Consider the following 22,811-nt stretch of genomic DNA (forward strand, 5'->3'; position numbering starts at 1 on the left):
CTCCGTCACACAGGGTGAACGACTTGCGGTTTTCCTAACTAATACGGCTGGTTTAGAGAGCAGTGGGGACGGACTTTTGGGGGTTTTTGTTGAGCTACATTCTAAATGTACTGGGCTGCTGAAAGAGGCTTAAATAAACATCAATCTTACGCAGCTACAGTTCTTTCCCCTGCACAGCGCTCAGACTTGGTCATAGTTTTAACTCTGGAGAGTAAAGATAGAACCGGTACATGTCAGAATGAGAGAGTTATGCGTTGACATCATGAAATATGTAAACAATTTTCCCACGTGACGTCACGTGGGTAATATATACCTAATTTTCCCACGTGACGTCACGTGGGTAATATATAAATAATTTTCCCACGTGACGTCACCTAGGAATTATGTAAATAATTTGAATAACATCAGAGATTATCTACATCTCATGTGAAGATGATGGTCAAATATCCCGCGCGATTTGTTCAAACATTGTCACGTGCGTCGTGTTGTCGGACTAAGAGGAGTTTCCTCCACAAAGAGAACACATTGTTATTTCTGAGGAGGAGAAAGACACAAATCCATCAGCAGCACAGACTCCAAGCCTGGTGGTGAGAAACTCATCAAAACCTGGAGAGCACAAACCTCTGGACGCCGCTGCTGAACCTGTTCCTCTCTGATTCGTAGTGAAGGTGAAGCTATGCAGTAACTCAGGAGTGAGTTTGTGTGACTGTACAAAACACATTATGACACCAGTGTTTTAATCACTGCTAGTGTGTGAACACACACACATTCATTTACTGAGAAGATCCTTTTATATTTTCAGTAAAAAAAACATGCAATCATTTTCATTTTAGCAAAAATGTCATATAATCTATTTTATTTTAAAAACATAAAAATAATTTTTGTTTAAAACCTTGTAACATTTTCCATTTTATAGAGCAGAATGTTTCTACACGCATGTCTGAGGATAATTTAACTTTCACTAATGGTTTGTCATCACTAGATTAAACACTAACAACCAAAATAAAATAAAATAAAATCACAGAAAAGAAAATAAAAAATGTAAAATAAAATAAAAAACGAGTAAAAACCATAAAAACCTTTGAAGTCGTCTTCATTTTTATCACTTTCTTTCCTCCACATTTATTTCAGACGAGTGTTTTTTAACTAATCATCACTTTATATATTTACACGCCAGAAACTTTAACCATAAAACCTTTCAAACCACGCCCATTTGAGCGGTCATCGTGGCTCAGAGAACACTGGAACACCTCTTTCATAAACCAGCATGAATTCTTATTCAGCTCCTTAAAGTTATTTGGTTTTGGTGATCATTCTCTCTCTGTCATTAAATGATGATCTATAATGGGATAAATAGCTATATTATTATTAATAAGCACTTCTAACTCATTTAAACTTAGTCGTGGTCAGTCTTAGACAAGGAGGCCCATTTCATGTTCTCTCTTCATTTTAACTGTCCAGTTACTTGCTATTAATATTCACACACCCTGTATTGAAAGGCGTCTCCTTAATGTGCCCTGCTATGAAAACAATGAGAGTCTGGCTGCTGGACAATGACTAGAAAAATGACCGCATCGTCAGGTCAGCAGGTGTGAACTTTACTGCTCCAGAGCTTTAAAGCTGTGGTTAATATGTCGTCATACTCAGGGCCGGTCCTTCCATTAGGCGATATAGGCAAATGCTAGGGGCGCCGTCTGTCCAGGGGGGCGCTCGCGTGCATTTATTTTTTTTTTTAACAAATGAACAATTAATAAATATGAAAACAAGCCAAGTCCACATAATCATAACTTCATTGTTTAACATTATTAATCAAATTAATAATTATTATAATAACAACACACAACACCTATTTGCTGTGAAGGGAAATTGAAGATAAAATCCGTCACGTTCACACGTTTATTTGAAGCGCGTGCACGCGAGGGACAGTCGGACTCTGCCGGGCAGTCGGAATTCGGCACAACACCTGACCATCAATGTTTACTCTGTAACGATCACAATTTTGACGACATCGATTCAAAACTGTATCTAGATCAGATCGATTGGTTTGATCATTGTGCTCACTCTGATTAAACAGGGGTCTGTGTCTCTCCTTCACCACACAACCGTTACCGCTTGTTTAGGGGGCGTCTGAAAAATGGCTGATCAAATTTCCCACTACAACTGCTAAAGCAGCTCGACTCCCACATTTGATGAAGCTGGCTGTGTTTTATTGCCAGTCGTATGATGTCAGTTCACAGCAGTGAGACACATAAACTATGGAGGAAGAGTGCTCGTCTAATCATGGAACAGCTCCAGTAATCCCTCCGTTATTTGAAATGATGCTGTTTACTATAATGGAGTGATGCTTTATCAGCATTCTGAATGACTGTTTCATGAAACTTGTTTAATGAAGTTGAGATGATTACAACTGTTTGAAGTGAATTCCAAGACATTTACATTATGCAACTCAAATACAATTTAGTTTCATGCAAGTTTTACTGTGTACAGCATGTATCTGCACTTGTTGCCCAACGTTATCAGGTCCACTTACCATATAGGTGCACTGTGTAGTGCTACAATAAAGGGGTTTTGTTCCAAAATACAGAATCAAAATCTTTCAAGATTTTTAAAAAAGATTTACGTTGTTAGTGAGCTTTACATGTAAAAGGAACATCAGTGCTGTGTTGTGATTAATACCATCTTTATTAGAGAAATATCAACTTGTATCTTTCATTATATACCATCTTTTATTCTTTTCAAAAAATCATTACATTCAACACTCTTACAAAAGGATTCGCAACATTTTGAAATGAAACTTTTTGGAATTACAGATTTTACTCGATTTCTCTTCACAATATGTTGGCCGCTCTTTTTCCCGATCACTAATGGTCAGGAACTCCACAAGACCACCACAGTATTATTTGGGTGTTGGATCATTCTTAGCACTGCCATGACTCTGCACACAGCAGTGCCACCGGAGTTTATAAACACTTTGACCGCTTACTGTCCACTCTGCCTTGATCGTCCATATCTGTTGCTGTACAGTTTGTGTAAGCCATTCTCTATTCCTTCATCTGTGGTCAGTTTCTGACCCAGTGACACTATTGGTTGGATTTTTTGGTTGGTGGACTCTTGTCAGCCCAGCAGTTACACTGACATGTTGTGCCTAATCCACTTTGTGCAACACACACACACACACACACACGCACACACACACACACTGGGAGAATCCTAACTACTGATGTATCGGGTGAAAGGGGGTTAACAAATTATGCAGAGAAACAGATGGACTACAGTCTGTAACTGTTACATTGCATCTATATTGTAAATGGATCTGATAAATTGGAAAGTAAATGTATAGCCATTGATTTTGCTAAAGAACCTTTGCAGAGCCCATGTTAAGTGTAGCACTGATGCCGTAGTACAATTTGACTTCTTCCTGACAGATTCTGAGAGCATGAACACACTGAAGAATTTAGCTGTAAGACGTGGAGAATCTCTCACTATTCCATGTTTATATGATAAGAACTACAAATCAAACCATAAATACTGGTGTAAAGGGAGGGACTGGCTCCTCTGTAAAATAGTAGCCTATACAAACACAAGTGGAAGAACATCAGTCACTGATCATCCAACCCAGAATATGTTTACTGTGGAACTGAAGAGACTCCAAGAATCTGACTCTGGATATTATTGGTGTGCTGTGGAAATTAGTGGCGGATCAGATGACGGTGATTATGTGTACCTGACGGTCAGTTCAGGTAAGACGTCTCTCTGTGTGAAGTAGAATCTGTTCACTGTAACTTAGACGTGTTATTTATGATGGAGGATGTATTTATACGACTCATTCTCTGCCTCTTTATTCAGATCCTGCTGTGTCTGTGATAAACAGCAGAGTGAGTGGTCAGGAAGGGGGCAGTGTCAGTGTCCAGTGTCTCTACAGTGCTGGATATAAGAATGAACAGAAGAAGTGGTGCAGATTTAAAGACTGGACATGCTTCACAGTGTGGAAGACTACCACATCCCAGAATTCAGCAGTGCTGGTCACTGACTATGGACAAGGATCCATCAGTGTGGAGATAAGGGTGGTTTAGGTGTTGTTCCTCTTCTTTGTACATCTCAGCTGTCAGATTATACCCCACTTATTTCGTCTTCATTGGGCAGAAATAGTCTCTGTGGTGAGTGGACACATGCTTTTATTAAATGTGTTGCACTGCCTAAACTACTGCTGCATGCAAACGGTATTTGATTACTGAAACATTAAGAGATTAAGTTACTGAGTATATTGTGTCCACAGTCTTCATCTGCATTGGATCGTGAAAATGACGTCATCTACAGCAGCGTAACCACAACAACCAAAAAGAAAACTGTAAGTAAAAATACAGCCTTTTTCACCAGTAGCAGTTCACTGTTTTGACCACTTCACAGTAAATTGAGTGGACATTAGCTGGTTGAAAGCTGTAAGTGATTATGAGAAAAATGTAGCTTTGACCTCAACCTTATTAAGCATTTAGTTTAGCTGGTGAAAGATCACTCAGGGTGGTAGGAGCGAGAGATCCTCCATTATTTCTAACCCTGTCCTATTTTCCAGCTCTCTCAGGCAGTCAGAGATGATGAGGTGATCTACAGCTCTGTGGTTTCAGAGTGAGAGGTGAGAGAGTCAGAGTGAGGAGCAAAATACAACATCTGTGAAATGGTCTATAATGGACTGTTATTCAATTGAATAGTTCAGTGAAAAATCAATGATACCCCAAATGCTTTTAATTGGCCAATCAGTGTTTGGTGTCCCAAAAACTACTTGGGTGACATGAGCAAGGCAAGACAAGACAAGCTTATTTATATAAGCACATTTCATACACAAAGGCAATTCAATATACTTGTACTTAGTGGTTTCACTTTAGAGTGAAAATCAATAAAAGTAAAAAGCAGCTTTAAAATCATTAAACGGGAAATTAAAAGGAAGTACAAAGTACATAAGAATAAGCTTATAACTTTTAAAAAATAATGTGAAAAGGCTTAAATATTTTTGAAATGATCTTATTAAGGCTAAAGTGCAGTAATAGAGCTCAATCATAAGCAGATGATTCGCAGTTTGTTCCAATTGTTTACAGCATGACTTCACTTCTGTTAACTCAGATCTCCTGTGAGAAAATTAAGAAGCAAATCTCAGACACCAAACACATTTTTGGTGTAAGCGAGTTTGATTCTGGCCAGGTCTCTTACAAAGAAGCTAATGCAATGCAAGACATCTTACAATGAATTTGTACTATATATTATATATCATACAATTGAATGTGGTTTCATTCTAAGACTTTAGCTTAAGGTTTTTACTTCACGCTAATTCACTGTTTCTACTTGTAAAAAGCCTTGCAGAAGTACCTGCAGCCACACTTCATATAAGGCCCGATCCCACTTCTTCGCCTGCTGCTCTGCAGGCGACCCTTCCCGTCTTCAGTGATAGAAGAGAAGGAAAAGGTTCAGCAAACTTGCTGCTGGGCTTTAGTTACATTTATGGCTTCATATGCTTTCAAAGAGGGGATATGAGACAATTATTTATTATTTCCCAACCCTAATTCTTTGGTGATATGAAGCTGAAGTCAACTATTCACCAGCTTCTTGTTCCAGTTTTCCCATTCCACCTTAAATGATGCAGCAGTTACATTCTGGCGCTTCAGGCGTCAATACTGCTGGACTATTTAAGGTGGAATGGGAAAGTTAGCTATAGCTAGCTAGACATTAGCATACTATTAGCTGTAATAAAATAATTCAAACCACATCTAGGTCTTCATTAAAGTTGTAAAGACTTGACAGTGATGTTTCGGACACAGAATGACTGTAGCTGAATGCTGTAGACCTCCACTTTAAAGGTGTTGTGCTGAATTCTGAGTCCAGCTCCTCTTTGCATGCATGCACACCACACTGGACGCTACGTTAGTCATTCTGTTTAAATTTTTAAACATAGTCTTCAGGTCAAAAACTCAAGATTGACATCATTTATGAAAATTGACTGTTGACTTCTAGTGTTTGTTAGCAATGTTAGCTACATAGATCCAGTGCTAAACTAAAGAAGCAAAATTTGGGCACCAAACATGTCTTGGCTCATTTAAGTGCATCTGTGGCATCTGGTGGAACATTTGCTGTCATAAGAGTTTTGTTGAGATTTTTGTGGTGACCTTAGATGTTTGGAGTGAATATATGATTAACAACTTCCTTTAAAATCCTGAGTAGCCTATAAAGCAGTTAAAAAGCTGGTGTTGTGTGTAATTTTTTTCTTATTGATTTAAATACAGCTGTTTATTTTTCATGTAAAAAATAAATATGAAGATTGAATAATTACAATTTTACTTCATTGTGCAGATTTTTAATCCTAGTCTATAAAGTCTACATTTAAAAGGCATATAAAGGCATTTTTTTACACTTAATACAATTTCACATTTATTTCTTTGTGTATAGCAATTTTCCCGTTTACACTGAACATCAGATGTGAATTAAAATGATGTGCAATTTCTAAATGTGGATTAAATGTTAAAATGTTAAATATTTCAAATCCTCAAGAATCGAAATACTTATTTTATTACTCGCTACTACAGCAGATTTTTTATGTTGACTGAGGAAACATTTTTACAGGGTATGAGCTCAAAAGTCACCAGTCCTTCTGTCACTTATACTGAAGCAGCTGATAATCAATGAGAGTTTGTGCATCTCATGATGGTTTTTGTGGTGAATTCACTTTTCCACCACTAGGGGGTTCTGCATATACATTATAGTTCTGCATGTAAGTTGTAAATCATGCGCATAAGAAACCATGTGTATGTGAAGTTTTTACATATAAAACTGTGAGCGCACACACATTAGAAATTAGCCTCCTGAAACTCACGCTAATCTTTATTATAGCTCCACATTAGTGCATCACTTCCATTTTACATACAAAACTTCAGGAACATTTCTGAAGAAATTCTGTCTGATTTTATATAAATACAGTTTTATATAAATACAAGTTTACAGTTTTTCAACAAGAATGATGAATAAATGTGAGGATCATAGTTCTGCATTTGGCTTCATGTCACTTAAATAGCAGTGGATATGTGGGTCACTTAAAAGGTGATGCAACACAGTGATAAACAACAACATACAAAATACAGATTGTTGGGTTTATGTGAGACTCTCTTGTCTGGGTTTTGAGTGTGTAGTCTAGGTTGGAGTTTTGTTTTTTAGTTTATTGGTCACAGAGACCAATAAAAGCAGAAACAGTAGTCAAAACAGGAGCTCATGAAGCAAGAAGCACCTGAAAGGCTTATGCAGCAACTGAAAAAATGTCCAGAGGCTTATTGTTGTTTACAAGGTATATTCCACAGCTTAACCAAGCAACAAAGTTTCCATTGCATTTCTTCATAACTGCTGGTAAACACCTGTGTGGTACCCTTGGTGCTGCCCTATGCTTTTATGGTACCACCATATATGCAACTGTGCTCGCCCCCACCACCCAGTGGACACTGCATTTAATCATGTGTCAGAAAGAAACGTACACTCACTGGCCACTTTATTAGGTACACATTGCTAGTAAAAGGCTGGATCCCCTTTTGCCTTCAGAGCTGCCTTAATTCTTCATGGCATACTTTCTACAAGGTGTTGGGAACATTCCTCAGAGATTTTGGTTGGTTATTTGAGTTGCTGTTGCCTTTCTATCATCTCAAACCAGTCTGCCCGTTCTCCTCTGACCTCTCACATCAACAAGGCATTTTCGTCCACACAACAACTGCTCACTGGATATTTTCTCTTTTTCTGACCATTCTCTGTAAACCCTAGAGATTAGAGTTGTGTGTGCAGTGTATGGTCTAAGCAGCGTGCAGTTGTGTGTGCAGTGTATGGTCTAAGCAGTGTGCAGTTATGTGTGCAGTGTGTGTTCTGAGCAGTGTGCAGTTGTGTGTGCAGTGTATGGTCTAAGCAGCGTGCAGTTGTGTGTGCAGTGTATGGTCTAAGCAGTGTGCAGTTGTGTGTGCAGTGTGTGGTCTAAGCAGTATGCAGTTGTGTGTGTAGTGTATGGTCTAAGCAGTGTGCAGTTGTGTGTGCAGTGTGTGGTCTAAGCAGTATGCAGTTGTGTGTGCAGTGTTTGGTCTAAGCAGTGTGCAGTTGTGTGTGCAGTGTATGGTCTAAGCAGTATGCAGTTGTGTGTGCAGTGTTTGGTCTAAGCAGTGTGCAGTTGTGTGTGCAGTGTATGGTCTAAGCAGCGTGCAGTTGTGTGTGCAGTGTATGGTCTAAGCAGTGTGCAGTTGTGTGTGCAGTGTGTGGTCTAAGCAGTATGCAGTTGTGTGTGTAGTGTATGGTCTAAGCAGTGTGCAGTTGTGTGTGCAGTGTGTGGTCTAAGCAGTATGCAGTTGTGTGTGCAGTGTTTGGTCTAAGCAGTGTGCAGTTGTGTGTGCAGTGTATGGTCTAAGCAGTGTGCAGTTGTGTGTGCAGTGTAAGGTCTAAGCAGTGTGCAGTTGTATGTGCAGTGTCTGGTCTAAGCAGTGTGCAGTTGTGTGTGCAGTGTGTGGTCTAAGCAGTGTGCAGTTGTGTATCATAATTGTGCTTCTACTATAGGATGCAGTCGTAGTTTATTCATAGTATATACCATAATAGGACACCACCTGTGAAACAAGTCCAGTCGTGAAATTTCCTCACTACTAAATATTCCACAGTAAACTGTCAGTGGTATTATAACAAAGTGGAAGCGATTGGGAACGACAGCAACTCAGCCACGAAGTGCTAGGCAATGTGAAATGACAGAGCGGGGTCAGCAGATGCTGAGGGGCATAGTGTGCAGAGGTCACCAACTTTCTGCACAGTCAATCACTACAGAACTTAATGCTTCAGCAGACCAATAGATTTTGGACAATTTCATGCTCCCAACTTTGTGGGAACAGTTTGGGGACGGCAGCTTCCTGTTCCAACATGACAGTGCACCTGTGCACAAAGCAAGGTCCATAAAGACATGGATGAGCGAGTTTGGTGTGGAAGAACTTGACTGGCCTATACAAAATCCTAACCTCAACCCACTAGAATGTCTTTAGATGAATTAGAGCGGAGACTGTGAGCCAGGCCTTCTCATCCAACATCAGCGTTTGACTTCACAAACACGCTTCTGGAGCAATGGTCAAACACTCTTAACCCTTGTGGAAAGCCTTCCCAGAACAGTTGAAGCTGTTGTAGCTGCAAAGGGTGGGCCAACATCATTTTAAACCCCATGGATTAAGAATGGGATCTCACTCAATTTCATATGTGTGTGAAGGCAGACGAGCGAATACTTTTGCCAATATATTTAAAATGTGGCAGAGACATCATTTCTGTGCAAAACCAAACACAAATCAATGGTACTTTTCTGACTGTTGTTCAAATGGCAGCTTTAAGTTGTTTCACAACGGAAATAAAATACAGTTTCTGCAGTTTTGAAGCAAATCATTCAGTTGACCTGTGTAGAGTCATCAGTGTCCTGGTCAATATGACAAAAGAGTTATTTGGAAAAATATTTATTTGATTATATTAATTACTAATACCAATTTCCATTCCACCAACACAATGGGCACTAACAGGCCTAAAGAGACAGGCTGAAATAATTCTCTAGCCAGCCATGTCGTCTCTCCCAAATCACAAACAGCACAAGTCTAATGATACCAACACACACTGAAGTGATACTCAGGCCTCTTTTACACACATACTTCTGTGTGATAAGTGTGAAGCAGCACTGTGACGGCCGCAGCTTACATACATTAGCCATATATACACACAGTGGAGTGGTACAGCAGGCCTGTACTGGAAATTCTCACCACTTATTAACAAGTTCTACAAACTATTCTTGCTTAGTAAAAAGATTCTTTGTTAGAGAGCAGGCTGCATTTGTTTACTCTAGGCGGTTTTCTGATTTGTGATCATGCAAAAATTTCAAGCCTACAGGTCCTTACAGAAAATGAGTATATAGCATGAAATGTTTATCTAGTACTCTATTTCATAATGGCAAAGCTTTTAAAAAAGTTTTTAGTGTTTTTATTGCTTTTCTTAGTTTAGTTACATGTATTTTGTATCATCCTGGATGCTTGCATCCTTAACATGGATGCATTCCTTCCATGCAGAGGTAGTAAGTTTTATGCTGGCATTATATGATGAAACTTTTTAATACAAGTAACTGCATGTTGAGTTGCATGCAACATAATTCCAATGCAGCTGTTGCTATTCGCTTGCTAGTTAAGCTGGTTACAGAAAGGTTAACTTTGAGCAACTCATGCTTGATGCCAGAATGAAAAACTAGTAAACTTACAGAAAGTTGATCAGGATCTCATTTCAATCATCCAATAAAGTTTCTTCAGTATCATTTTCTTGTTCATGAAACAAGTATCATCAATGATTTGAAATGATGTTCTTTACTAGAATTGAGTGATGCTTTCTGAATGACTTTTTCATGAAACTTGATCAATGAAGTTGGGATGCGTGCAACTGTTGCGCTTACATTATGCAACTCAAATTCCATTTGGTTTCATGTAGGTTTCAGTCAACTGTAGTTGCATTCAAGTATTACTTTGTGAAGCCAGACTTAGAGCTAACTAGTTCACATGTAGTTACTTAACACTACTGTAAATGATTGGTTATTAATATGGAAAGAGGCAAAATACAATGACATAATTCATTAATTAGATTATTAATTAAGCATGAGGGTCTAAAGGTCACTGGAAAATCTTTGAGTTTGCTGGGCTCTGCACTTTACTGGTGTTTTTGCTTTACACATTAGACAGAGAGAGAACTAGCAAAGGAGAACCAAAACAAAACAGGAAGAGCCCTGAAGTGGAGCTGCTTCACTCAGAGGCAGGAAGAGTCTTTGTCTCTGATGTCTCTCATAGAAACATGCACTTTTACTCACTCCTGAGTTCTTCAATTCTCTTTGTGTTACTCCTCTGTGTCTCAGGTAAGATCAATGCTGCATCAGTCAGTTGCACTGAGTTTGTGTTCTTGTTGAGTTTCTGACACTGGTGTGAAGAACCCTTAGCAAGAACGGCTCTATGTAGTGTTTCTATAGAATTATTTTAAAAATGTTTTAATAACTGACCATTAGAAATAATATTGTAAAATGTTTGTTCAAGTTTCTATATGCTCTCACTTGATACCTTGTATCTACACTTGAGGTCCAACAGTATCAGGTCCACCTACAATATAGGTGCACTTTGTAGTTCTACAATTGAAGGGCTTTTGCTCCAAAACACATGATCGACAACTTTCAAGATTTTTTTAATGATTTACACTGACTTGACACATAAAAGAAACATCGGTGCTCTATTATGATTTAATGCTTACTTTGTTAGTGAAGTGTAAATGTGTTTTTCATTATGGAAAAGTTTTGCCAACACTTTGTCAACTGTTATTCTTTAGGAAAACTACATCATATCCAACACTGTTACAAATGAATATACAGTATTTTGGAATTAAACTTTTTGCAGTTAGTGATTGTTATCGATTTCTCTGCATAATTTGTTGGCCCTTCTAAACCCTGATCATTACTGATCAGGAACTCTACAAGGCCACCACAGAAGCATTATTTGGGTGGTGGGTCATTCTCAGCCCAGCAATAACACTGACATACCCTTGCTTCTGTGTGTGAACCACTACACACACTCTGACATATTACTACTATGTGAGTGCCACTGCAGCGCTAAAAAGTGATCCACCATCAAAATTATACCTGCTAAGTGGTGGTCCTGAATATTGATGGACATAAGGGGGTTAAAAATTACGCAGAGAAACAGATAAATGACAGTCTATTTTGTGAAATTACCCTATATGGTAAATGGACCTGATAAATAGACATTAAGTACAGATGCAAGATAGTTGTACCTAATAAAGTGAAAAGTGTATTTTAATTTCTTATACTAAAGAACCCTTGTAGAACCCTTTCAAGAGTGTAGAACTGAGGCTGTGGTATAATTTGCCTTCTTTTCTGCAGATTCTGAGAGCCTGAAGACACTGAAGAATTTAGCTGTAAAACATGGAGGATCTCTCACTATTCCATGTTTTTACGATGGAAAATACAAATCAAACCTTAAATACTGGTGTAGGGGGTATTACTGGTCCACCTGTAAAACAGTAGCCTATATAAACACAAGTGGAGGAACATCAGTTACTGATGATCCAACCCAGAATATGTTTACTGTTGAACTGAAGAGCCTCCAAGACTCTGACTCTGGATATTATTGGTGTGCTGTGGAAATTGGTGGGACAGGGACCCCTGATGACAAGAATTATTTATACCTGACAGTCAGTGCAGGTAAGTAGTCTCTCTGTTTGAGGCTGAATGTTCACTGTAACCAGGGTTGGGATAGCTACTGAAAAATGAGTAGTTAGCTACTTTGTAGCTAGCTACAATTTAGCTACTTTTCCAGAAATAGTAGCGGCTACTTTTTAGCTACTTTCAAAGTGTAATTGTCAGAACGTTTGTGAATCTCCACCTGACACACCAAAAAATCCCAACTGACTGTGTGAACAAGACACTGCATTTAATCCTGTGCCAGAAAGAAACACACAACTGAAAAGCTGCAAATATACAAGAAGATCACCAAAAACTGTAACCAACAATCAAACTTACACACCCAAAGGTGCGATATCCAACAAAAATTTAGATTAAATGCAAAGTCAATCATTCCAGGTTTTTCCTAACAAAAATCAAGAAAAATAACTGAATACAGACCCGAGATTTTTGTGCAAAACACTGTCAACTGTTGAAATTAAATTGCTCCAATGTAAACATTTCAGCAAGATGCACCGATCAGACACAACATTATGACCACCCCCTTGTTTCTACGCTCATTGTCCATTTTTTCAGCTCCACTTACTATATAGGTGCACTTTGTAGTTCTACAGTTACAGACTGTAGTTTATCGGTTTCTCTGCAGACTTTGTTAGCCCTTTTACCCTGTTCTTCAGTGGCCAGGACCCCCATGGAGAACAGTTACTATTTGGGAGGTGGATCATTCTCAGCACTGCAGTAACACTGTGGTGGTGGTGTGTGAGTGTGTGTCGCACTGGTCTGAATTTACTGTCACTGACACGTTTAATCAGCAGAAACTCGCAAAACTTAAGTCAGCTTCTCTTTTGCTTCTCGTTCGAATGAGAAGCTGGAGCATGAGAAGCGACTTCAACCTCATGAAAAGTCAAACATTGAGAGATATTTTACAAGAAATTCGCAGAGAAGTTTCCCGAGATGCAAGAAAAGCGGCTACAGCTGAACTGAAAATAAAGCAGAGCAAAGTAAGTCTGAGTTTATATTTTCAGCCTGTACTACAACATCAGCACATATTGAGATATCGTTACAGCCAAAACAGACAGAAAATGTTGTGCCTCCCAAGGTGGTTTGATTTTTGTTGAAAGGACAAAACGGCTCTTCTTAACATTTAAGTTTCGACCCCTGAGCTAAGCCTACTACTAAGGGGTGATCAGCTTGATCATGCTTGAGCTGTTCGGCTCAGTTAGGATTGCACAGTCGCCACCAGCCCAGTGAACAACCACGTTTCGTTGGTCTTTTTTCCCGGACTATCTGAAGCTAAATTATAGGGAAAAATTTCGCTATAGCTACACAAAAATTTGTAGGCGCTACAGCTACTAGCTACGTTTCATAAAATTGTAGCAGCTACAGCTACTAGCTATTAATATTTGTAGTTAGCTACAAAAAGTAGCACACTACTTAGCTACTCCCCCATCCCTGATTACAACTTAAAGCTTAAAAAGTGTCATTTATGATGAAGAATGTATTTACACCACTGATTCTCTGCCTCTTTATTCAGATCCTGCTGTGTCAGTGATAAACAGCACAGTGAGTGGTCAGGAAGGAGGTAGTGTCATTGTCCAGTGTCTCATCAGTGCTGAATATCAGAATAAACAGAAGAATTGGTGCAGATTTAAAGACTGGACATGCTTCACAGTGGGGAGGACTACCACATCCCAGAATTCAGCAGTGCTGGTCACTGACTATGGAAAAGGATCTGTCAGTGTGGAGATGAGTGGTCTGCAGAAGAGTGATGCTGGCTGGTACTGGTTCAGTGCAGGAGATGTGGGAGTTACTGTTCACCTCACTGTCACTGAAAGACCTTCAAGTAAGATCACATGTATCAGAAATACTGTTCATACCTGCTGATCATCAAGCTGTAATGTTGTTCCACTCACACCACTTTATATCTCATTTTCCACAGCAACAACAGCTGTGACTACAGTTTGTGCCACTGAGGAAACCAGCATCAGTGAAACCACTTCAGGTCTGATCACAAAAAGAACCTTAAAATTCATGAAACCACAGAATAGAAAGAATGAATATGTTTATTTTTTCCTTCTAGGTTCTACAACTGTGAACAAAAATACAGAAAGAACAACAGCAGAGCTGTAAGTATTGATGATCTACTTTGTGTAAATGTTAAATGTAATGTTAAAATACTGCTGTGCTTTCACACCTCGATATAACATGTTTTTGCTCTTTGCTTTTTTGAAGAACAACTGACCCCCTCACAGTTACAGCTTCTGAGAACGAACAAGACACAAGCACCCTGTAAACCTCTGAAATAATAATAGTCAGAGGCATCAGGTTGGATTTGGTGTTTATTGAGTTTTATGAACCAAGACATACGTCTTTATTCATTAACGTCTCATACAGATACTCAACAATAAGATCCAGCTTGATGATTAGGTCTCACATGCAAAATCAACATTACATTAACGAGAATAGTGAATTAATGATGTGGATTTTACGGCTCCAGCAGATTCCTAAAAAGTCATGTAAACTCACACACACACTTCCTAAACTGTATATCCCAGCGATCATTGAGCAGAAGGCAGGAAACACCCTGTAAAGCTGCCAGTCCATCACAGGGCGTCATGTAAACTCTTAAAATAGATGTTAAAAATTTCAGGCGATCAATGTCTAAAAATGTATTAAATAAGGTATTTAATATGTGGATGTCCAGTAAAGTAAGCTTGATTCAGTTTGCATCCTTTTCTGTTCTTTGTGCTCTTTTTACTCCTTTGTCATAGACAGACATTATTCACAACCTGCATCAGTTAGAAATATTTCCAGAAGTTAAACACAGTGGCTTAAATGTCTGCAGTGTTGAACTGTTTTAAATAGTAACCTTAAATGGTGTAATAACTGCAGCACCAGTGTTTCCACTTTTAAACTCTCCATCCTCCATGTAAGCGTGGCCATGTAAAATGTGAGCATGCTGGAGACTTGTTACAAATGACATGCTGCTGAGGTCTTAAAAAGGAATTGAAATTTAGTGTCTACAGGACAGATTGTTAACTCTGCTAACTCAAAGTCCAAATAGTAATGCCAAAACTCTGAAATGGGTTGTGTGTATTGCATTTTATTTGGCTCTTAAGTAAAAGTTCATCTTAGAAGTGTTGTGTCAGTAATGGGTTGAACTTTAAAGTAGCTGAATTCACTAATTAGAACTGCTGTCTGACACTTTTACAGTGTCTCCATTCTGCAAGACATTTCATTTGCACAGTCCAGTAAGTGGTGTTACTCTGTTAAAATAGCTGTACTTTCACACCTCAGCATAGCATGTTTTTGCTCTTTGCTTTTTGCAGCAGAACTGGCCCTCCTGCAGCTTCTAAGAAGGTCCATGACACAAGCAACAGTGAGAAGAACCAAGATAAGTAAGTAAAAAACAAATGAACTGACCCTTTTTTATTGCACACTGAAAAAAACAGGTGTGCTCTAATAAATACTAATAAAACACATTAATGACTTCAAATATCTTGGGTCAACCATCCAGAGCAATGGACAGTGTAGAAAAGAGGTGAAGACAAGGGTGCAGGCAGGATGGAGTGGTTGGAGACGGATGTCAGGGCTGATGTGTGACAGAAGGATAGCAGCAAGAGTGAAAGGGAAGGTTTAGAAGACAGTAGTGTGTCCTGCTATGATGTATGGTTTGGAGACTGTGGCTCTGTCTAAAAGACAGGAGGCTGAGCTGGAGGTGGCGGAGATGAAGATGCTGAGATTTTTGTTGGGAGTGACAAGGATGGACAAGATTAGAAATGAGCAGATCAGAGAGACAGTGAAGGTGGAGCAGTTTGGAGATAAAGCCAGAGAGGCCAGGTTGGGATGGTTTGGACATGTGTTGAGGAGGAATAGTGGATATATTGGTCAAAGAATGTTGGAGATGGAGCTGCCGGGCAGAAGGAGAAGAGGTAGACCTCAGAGAAGGTTTATGGATGTAGTGAAGGTGGACATGGAGATGGTTGGTGTAAAAGTAGAGGAGGCAGTGGATAGGGCAAGATGGAAGCAGATGATCCGCTGTGCCGACCCCTAAAGGGAGCAGCCAAAAGAAGAAGAAGAAGGAGAAGAAGATTGAAAGAAAATTCAAAGTACATGGACCCGGATGTGTCTCTCTTTAGTGAACACAGCAAATGTAAGTAATCCTAATTGACATATATGCTACACAGTATGTCCCAAAGTTTGTAGACACCTGCTCTTGTTGTATGTTATTATTATTTTTAGTTTTTATGTCTGCAGAACAGCTGACTCGTCTGCAGTAACAACTTATGAGAATGTTAGTGACTCGAGTGAAAGAAAGCAATAGAAGTAATTCACACATGATGAATGATGGTGAAATACTGATGGGCTGAACTTTTATTCATTCTGTACTTTAGATACTAAAACATTTTATTTGACAGCATGTGTACTTTAAAAGTCTTAGGTTAAATGTAAGGTTTTCAAGGAAAAATATCATCATTCATTGCAGCAATAGAAATACCATGCTCATCTGGGTTCTACTGGCTGTAGGCCTAGGGCTGCTGCTGATATTGGCCACCATTATAACCTGGATCTTGACAAAAAAGTGTAGTAAGTATTCACCATCTCCTATTTTCATACAGGTCTTTTTATTAGCATGCTTTTAAAATGTTTGCTATTATGAAGGACAGTATTAACAACTAATAACAACTGTTGCTATTGTGTTATGCTGTGGATCATGAATGTTGTCTTACTACATAAGTGCAATAAGACAACTAATTCATTAATATTTATTAATTCATTAATATCTCACTGTCACAGATGGAAATCAAACACGGACGGTCAGTAACACTGCAGTACACACAGTCAGTATTGTGGTCCTGGTGCAGTTTTGCTTGTGCTGCAGTAGAAAATGAATATAATACTTTTATGGTTCCTTTTTGATAAACTAGTTTTGTGTAAAATCACATTTGTTTGTGTAAAGCAGGCATCTATGACTGAAAGCCCAGTGATATACAGTGCTGTGACTTTTAAAAATAAAAAGGTAAGGCTTTATTTTTCACACACAAGTCAATATCAGGGGTGTAGACATGGGTAGGCCTACATTGATCACAAGCCTCTCAATCAAATGCTGAATTGATATTTATTAAATTGATTTGTTTTCCTCTTCTTCGACTCATTTTCATAGCCACATTTTTTAGCACAAAAGCTACAATGGCCTTTGGCATCAAAGGTAAAACATAAATGGTCCATAAACATTTTCTCGCCTGCTATGGCAGTAATTAGCCTATGATGATTAGGTTTAGGTGTTGTTCCTCTTCTTTGTACATCTCAGCTGTCAGATTATACCCCACTTATGTCATCTTCATTGGGCAGAAATAGTCTCTGTGGTGAGTGGACACATGCTTTTATTAAACGCATTGCACTGCCTAAACTACAGCTGCATGCAAACGGTATTTGATTACTGAAACATTAAGAGATTAAGTTATTGAGTATATTGTGTCCACAGTCTTCATCTGCTTTGGATCATGAAAATGACGTCATCTACAGCAGCGTAACCACAACAACCAAAAAGAAAACTGTAAGTAAAAATACAGCCTTTTTCACCAGTAGCAGTTCACTGTTTTGATCACTTTACAGTAAGTTGAGTGGACATTAGCTGGTTGAAAGCTGTAAGTGTTTATGAGAAAAATGTAGCTTTGACCTCAACCTTATTAAGCATTTAGTTTAGCTGGTAAAAGAGCACTCAGGGTGGTAGGAGTGAGAGATCCTCCATTATTTCTAACCCTGTCCTATTTTCCAGCTCTCTCAGGCAGTCAGAGATGATGAAGTGATCTACAGCTCTGTGGTTTTGGAGTGAGAGGTTAGAGAGCAAAATACATCTGTGAAATGGTCTATAATGGACTGTTATTCAAATGAATAGTTCACTGAAAAATCAATGATAACCCAAATGTTGTTGATTGGCCAATCAGTGTTTGGTGTCCCAAAAACTACTTGGGTGACATGAGCAAGGCAAGACAAGACAAGCTTATTTATATAAGCACATTTCATACACAAAGGCAATTCAATATACTTATTGCTTAGTGCTTAAGTGCTTAAGAGTGGAAATCAATAAAAATACAAAGTTGCTTAAAATCATTAAATGGGGAATTAAAAGGAAGTACAAAGTACATAAAAATAAGAATATAACTTTTAACAAAGTTAATATGAAAAGGCTTAAATGTTTTTGAAATGATCTTATTAAGGCTAATGTGCAGTAAAATAGATGTTTAGAGCTCAATCATGAGCAGAAAAGAGGAATGTTTTAAATATGCAGTTAAAAATCATTAAACTTGAAAATTAAGAAGCAAACCTCAGACACCAAACACATTTTTGCCTTTAAGCACTTTTGGGGTCAGGTGAAAATTGTGTACATTTGATTTGTTTTTTTTCTTTTGTGTGTTCTGATTTCAGGTGTAAGCGAGTGTGTTGCTGGCCAGGTCTCTTACAATGAAGATACTGCAATGCAAGACATCTTACAATGAATTTGTACTATATCTCATATAATTATGAGGAAAATGGTTTTGTTCTAAGACTTTAGCTTAAGGTTTTTACTTCCTCTTGATTCACACTTTCTATCTGTAAAAAGCCCTTTAGAATTACCTGCAGCTACACTGCTTATACAAATGTAAAGTTAAAGGAATGGATTGCTGAAAAATGTCGTCGACAAGTTTTGTGTCCAAATACTGTTTCTTTAGTTTAGCTCAGGAGCTACAAGGTTAATATTGCTAACAAACATTTACAGCATTTGGCTGACACTCTTATGCAGAGCGACTTACAATTTGATCATTTTACACAGATAGGCCAGAGCAGTGTTAGGAGTCTTGCCCAAGGACTCTTATTGGTATAGTGTAGGGTGTTTGCCCAGGTGGGGATTGAACCCCACTCTACAGTGTGGAAGGCAGAGGTGTTAACCGCTACACTATCCCAACCAAACACTAAAAGTCAATAGTCACCCAAATCTTTTCCATAAATACAGCCTTAAAATGTCTCTCAAACCCTTCAAACCACATCTAGGTCTTCATTAAAGTTCAGACTTGATGATGTGGTTTAGGATAAAGAATGACTGTAGCTGAATGCTGTAGACCTCCACTTTAAAGGTGTTGTGCTGAATTCTGAATAACCTACAAAGACCAGCTCCTCTTTGTACACCGGACGCTACGTTAGTCATTCTGTTTCAATTGTTAAACTTAATCTTCAGGTCAAAAACTCAAGATTGACACTCATTTATATAAAATCACTACTGTCTTTTAATGTTTGTTAGCAATGTTAGCCGCATAGATCCAGTGCTAAATGAAAGAAGCAAAATTTGGGCAACAAATATGTCTTGGCTCATTGCTCTTTTTTCTGTCATAAGTGTTTTGTTATGACATTACATGTTTGGAGTGAATATATGATTAACAAATTTCTCAGTAGCCTATAAAGCATTTAAAAAGCTGATGTGTTGTATGTAAGATTTGTTCTGATTGATTAAAATCCAGCTGTTTATTTTACCTTAGAAATTAAATATGAAGTTTAAATAATTACAATTTCACTTCATTGTGCAGATTTTCAATCTTAGGTTAGAAAGTCTACAAGGATGTTTCACATTTACTTCTAGGTGTTTAACATTTTACAAGTTTACATTGAACATCAGATGTGAATTAAAATAAAAAAATAAAATTTAGAAATATGTATTAAATGTTAAAACAACTGAAATGTTTGAAATCCTCAAGCATCACCAGACTTATTACACACTTACTCACTCACTTCTACAATCAGTAAGTATTTTCATGTTGACTGAGGAAACATTTTTACAGTGTGTGAGCTCAAAAGTCACCAGTCCTTCTGTCACTTATACTGAAGTAGCTGATAATCAATGAGAGTTTGTGCATCTCATGATGGTTTTCCTAGTGAATTCACTTTTCTACCACTAGGGGTTTCTGCATATGCATTATAGTTCTGCATGTAAGTTGTAAATCATGCGCATACCATGAGTAAGCATGAGTAACCATGAGAAACCGTGAGTATGTGAGGTTTACATACAAAACTGAGCGCACACACACACATGAGAAATGAGCCTCCTGAAACGTACACTAATCTTTATTATAGCTCCACATTAGTAAATCACTTCCATTTTACATACAAAACTTGAACATTTCTGAAGAAATTATTTCTGTCTGATTGAAGTTTACAGTTTCCCAACAAGAATGACAAACAAAAGTGAGGACCATAGTTCTGCGTATGTCACTTAAAGAGCAGTGGGTCACTTCAAAGGTGATGCAACAATGACAAATATGCTCCTGTTCCAATTTCATATTTTGAAAGATTACATACACAAAAAACAATGAAGTTCACAATGTAAAACATCAGATATTGTGTTTTGGTACTGTTTGTAATTTAATACAGTTCAACAGAATTTGCTAATCACTGCTCTGGTTTATTGCCATTTCACATACGGTCCCAACAAGTTCTGGAATTAGGTTTATATATTAAATTTGGGATGAGAGGAACCGTTGCAGTTAATAGAGAATAGTGGTGACGTGAACTGATTGCTGGGTTTAAGTGAGACTCCACTGGCTGAGATTTTAGTGTGTAGTCTGGGTTCAGTGGCGCAAAAAGGGGGTATGCAGTGTATGCGGCGCATATGGGCGCTGCACTAGAGGGGCGCCAAAACGATGCCGGAAAATTATTTCTAGTCTGCATTTTCTGTAAGAGCTGTTTGTTCAAGTATGATAATACACATCAAAAAAACAGCACAGCACTAATCAGGCGCCCATCCACTCCGTCCCCTACCCTCCTGTCATTTGCTCCCAAACACAGGCGCTAGAGAACGCGCCCCATAGCGAACGCGTCAAGGCGTGTGATTTTTTTTTTTCCGTCGTGGTGCAAGCTCCTGCAGGGTGTTCAGGATGGAGGGGCAGAAAAAAAAGCTCTCCGGGGCACAAAACAGAAAACGGAAGAGGGAGAGAGAAAAAGATGTTGTAGGGATGAAGAAAAGCTTCTCAAAGTGGTTGAAAGACAGCAGGTTGGTCAGTTTCTACGCTTTATTCACCTACGTCACATTTGTCTACCAAAACGAGACTGTAGGGTACGAAAGTAGCGTTGGACCACTGGGTTCTAGCAAAGCTGCCTCACTGCTGCCTTCCCAAATGCACTTATTCAAAAATAAAGGAATCTAATAGAGGTCAAACCTTCCATAGTTTCCCCAAAGATCCCGCACTTCACCGTGAATAGATTCACACAATCAGAAGAGATCGCCTTTTCAGTTTAAGATGTATGTTACTGTGCTAGCTAAGGCTAGCCATATTAATATTACCCAGCCAGCCCGATGAATGGTAGCAGTGAGGCAGCAAGCTAACGTTAAAGCTAAACTTGGTTCTCCAGCTACGACCTGATTAACCCTGAACTGGTTATTTTCTCGGTTTAACTTCAAAACGAGTGACATTAGTCAAGCCATAGCTCTTTATAGTAGCCTGTTTAGCTAGCTGACCTAGCTAGTCAACATTCTAGTTAATATCCTAACCGTGGCAGCCTGGTCTAAAGCTCAGCTCGCTGGTGTCACTAAATCATCTTAAACTCTTAGTTTCTAGCCACATTCAGCCTGTAACTGTTTTAGTTGAGTTTTCCTTTACATTTTTATTTATTTTGTCCTTTTATTTATTTAATTTTCTGTTTTACCTTTTTATTTATATTATTCCATACTTTTTGCCTTTTACCTTTTTATTTCATTTATTTCTTCCTTTTATTTATTCTGTCTTCTGTTTTACTGTTTATTTTATTTCCATAATTTACTTTTTTATATAAACTTGGTGTTTTAACCCTCTTTTTTTGTGCTTATATTTTATTATTCTAATTATCAATGCAGTGTTGTAGCTTCTTAATTATCGACACCTCCAGGATCTCAGCGTTTGTGGAATCATTCAGTTGTGTGAAAGACAGAACTGCTGTGACTCTCTGAAACACAAAACAAAGCAGGAATAAATCAGCACCTGTATAAACTCACAAACTGAGGTATCAAACTGTCAGTTTATATTTTGTGGTGATGATGACAGATTCTATAATGTGTTATCACTGCGTCACTGGGGGGTTCAGACTGCAAGAGCAGTTACACTCATAAGACTGGGAGTGAGAAAATAGCAGAAAAGGCCAAAAAAGCAGAAGCTACAATAGTGTGCTCTTTGCTGGCAGGTGGTGGCGACAGACTGATCCCTTACAAATGCATCCCTTATAGTCTGTGATGCTTTCATTTCTGCATGTAAATTATTATAACATTCAGTCTATCTGCAGAGAATAAGCAGGGCCTGTCAGTCAGTAACAGTCAGCAATAAATGAAGGGTTTTTCAAACGCGTCACAGCTCACTGTTAAAAATTTGAATTCGTGTTATATCATGTTGTATCTTAACTTTTATGATGTGGTAGCATTTTTTCCTAAATGCAATATTGTGATAATTTTAGATAAATTTAGATAAATATTGTGATGTATTTTAACAGCATGAGTCTGCTTAGTATTGATGTGGCAATTAATATGTAAAAAATGCACCATAAGTACTGACCAATAGTAACTCATTCT

At 38.3% G+C, this 22,811-nt stretch overlaps 1 protein-coding gene, 1 long non-coding RNA gene and 2 pseudogenes across 2 annotated transcripts; 2 read left to right on the forward strand and 2 right to left on the reverse strand.

Moving 5' to 3' along the window:
* LOC119261609 overlaps positions 1-22,811 on the reverse strand; it is a 56,164-nt pseudogene that overhangs the window by 30,598 nt on the left and 2,755 nt on the right.
* Positions 10,845-14,385, forward strand: LOC119261607 (CMRF35-like molecule 3). The gene is made up of 5 exons (XM_037531140.1): positions 10,845-10,912; positions 11,945-12,265; positions 13,779-14,087; positions 14,184-14,246; positions 14,325-14,385. Exons 1-5 carry the CDS (start codon positions 10,852-10,854, stop codon positions 14,372-14,374), a joined length of 804 nt encoding a protein of 267 aa, XP_037387037.1. The 5' UTR covers positions 10,845-10,851; the 3' UTR covers positions 14,375-14,385.
* Positions 17,205-18,985, forward strand: LOC119261615. Its single transcript, XR_005129123.1, has 4 exons — positions 17,205-17,264; positions 17,730-17,801; positions 18,024-18,083; positions 18,674-18,985. It is a non-coding gene; the product is annotated as an uncharacterized LOC119261615 (long non-coding RNA).
* LOC108415014 overlaps positions 22,111-22,811 on the reverse strand; it is a 610,134-nt pseudogene continuing 609,433 nt past the window's right edge.

This window comes from Pygocentrus nattereri, chromosome 19 (genome assembly GCF_015220715.1).
Source record: "Pygocentrus nattereri isolate fPygNat1 chromosome 19, fPygNat1.pri, whole genome shotgun sequence".
NCBI lineage: Eukaryota > Metazoa > Chordata > Actinopteri > Characiformes > Serrasalmidae > Pygocentrus > Pygocentrus nattereri.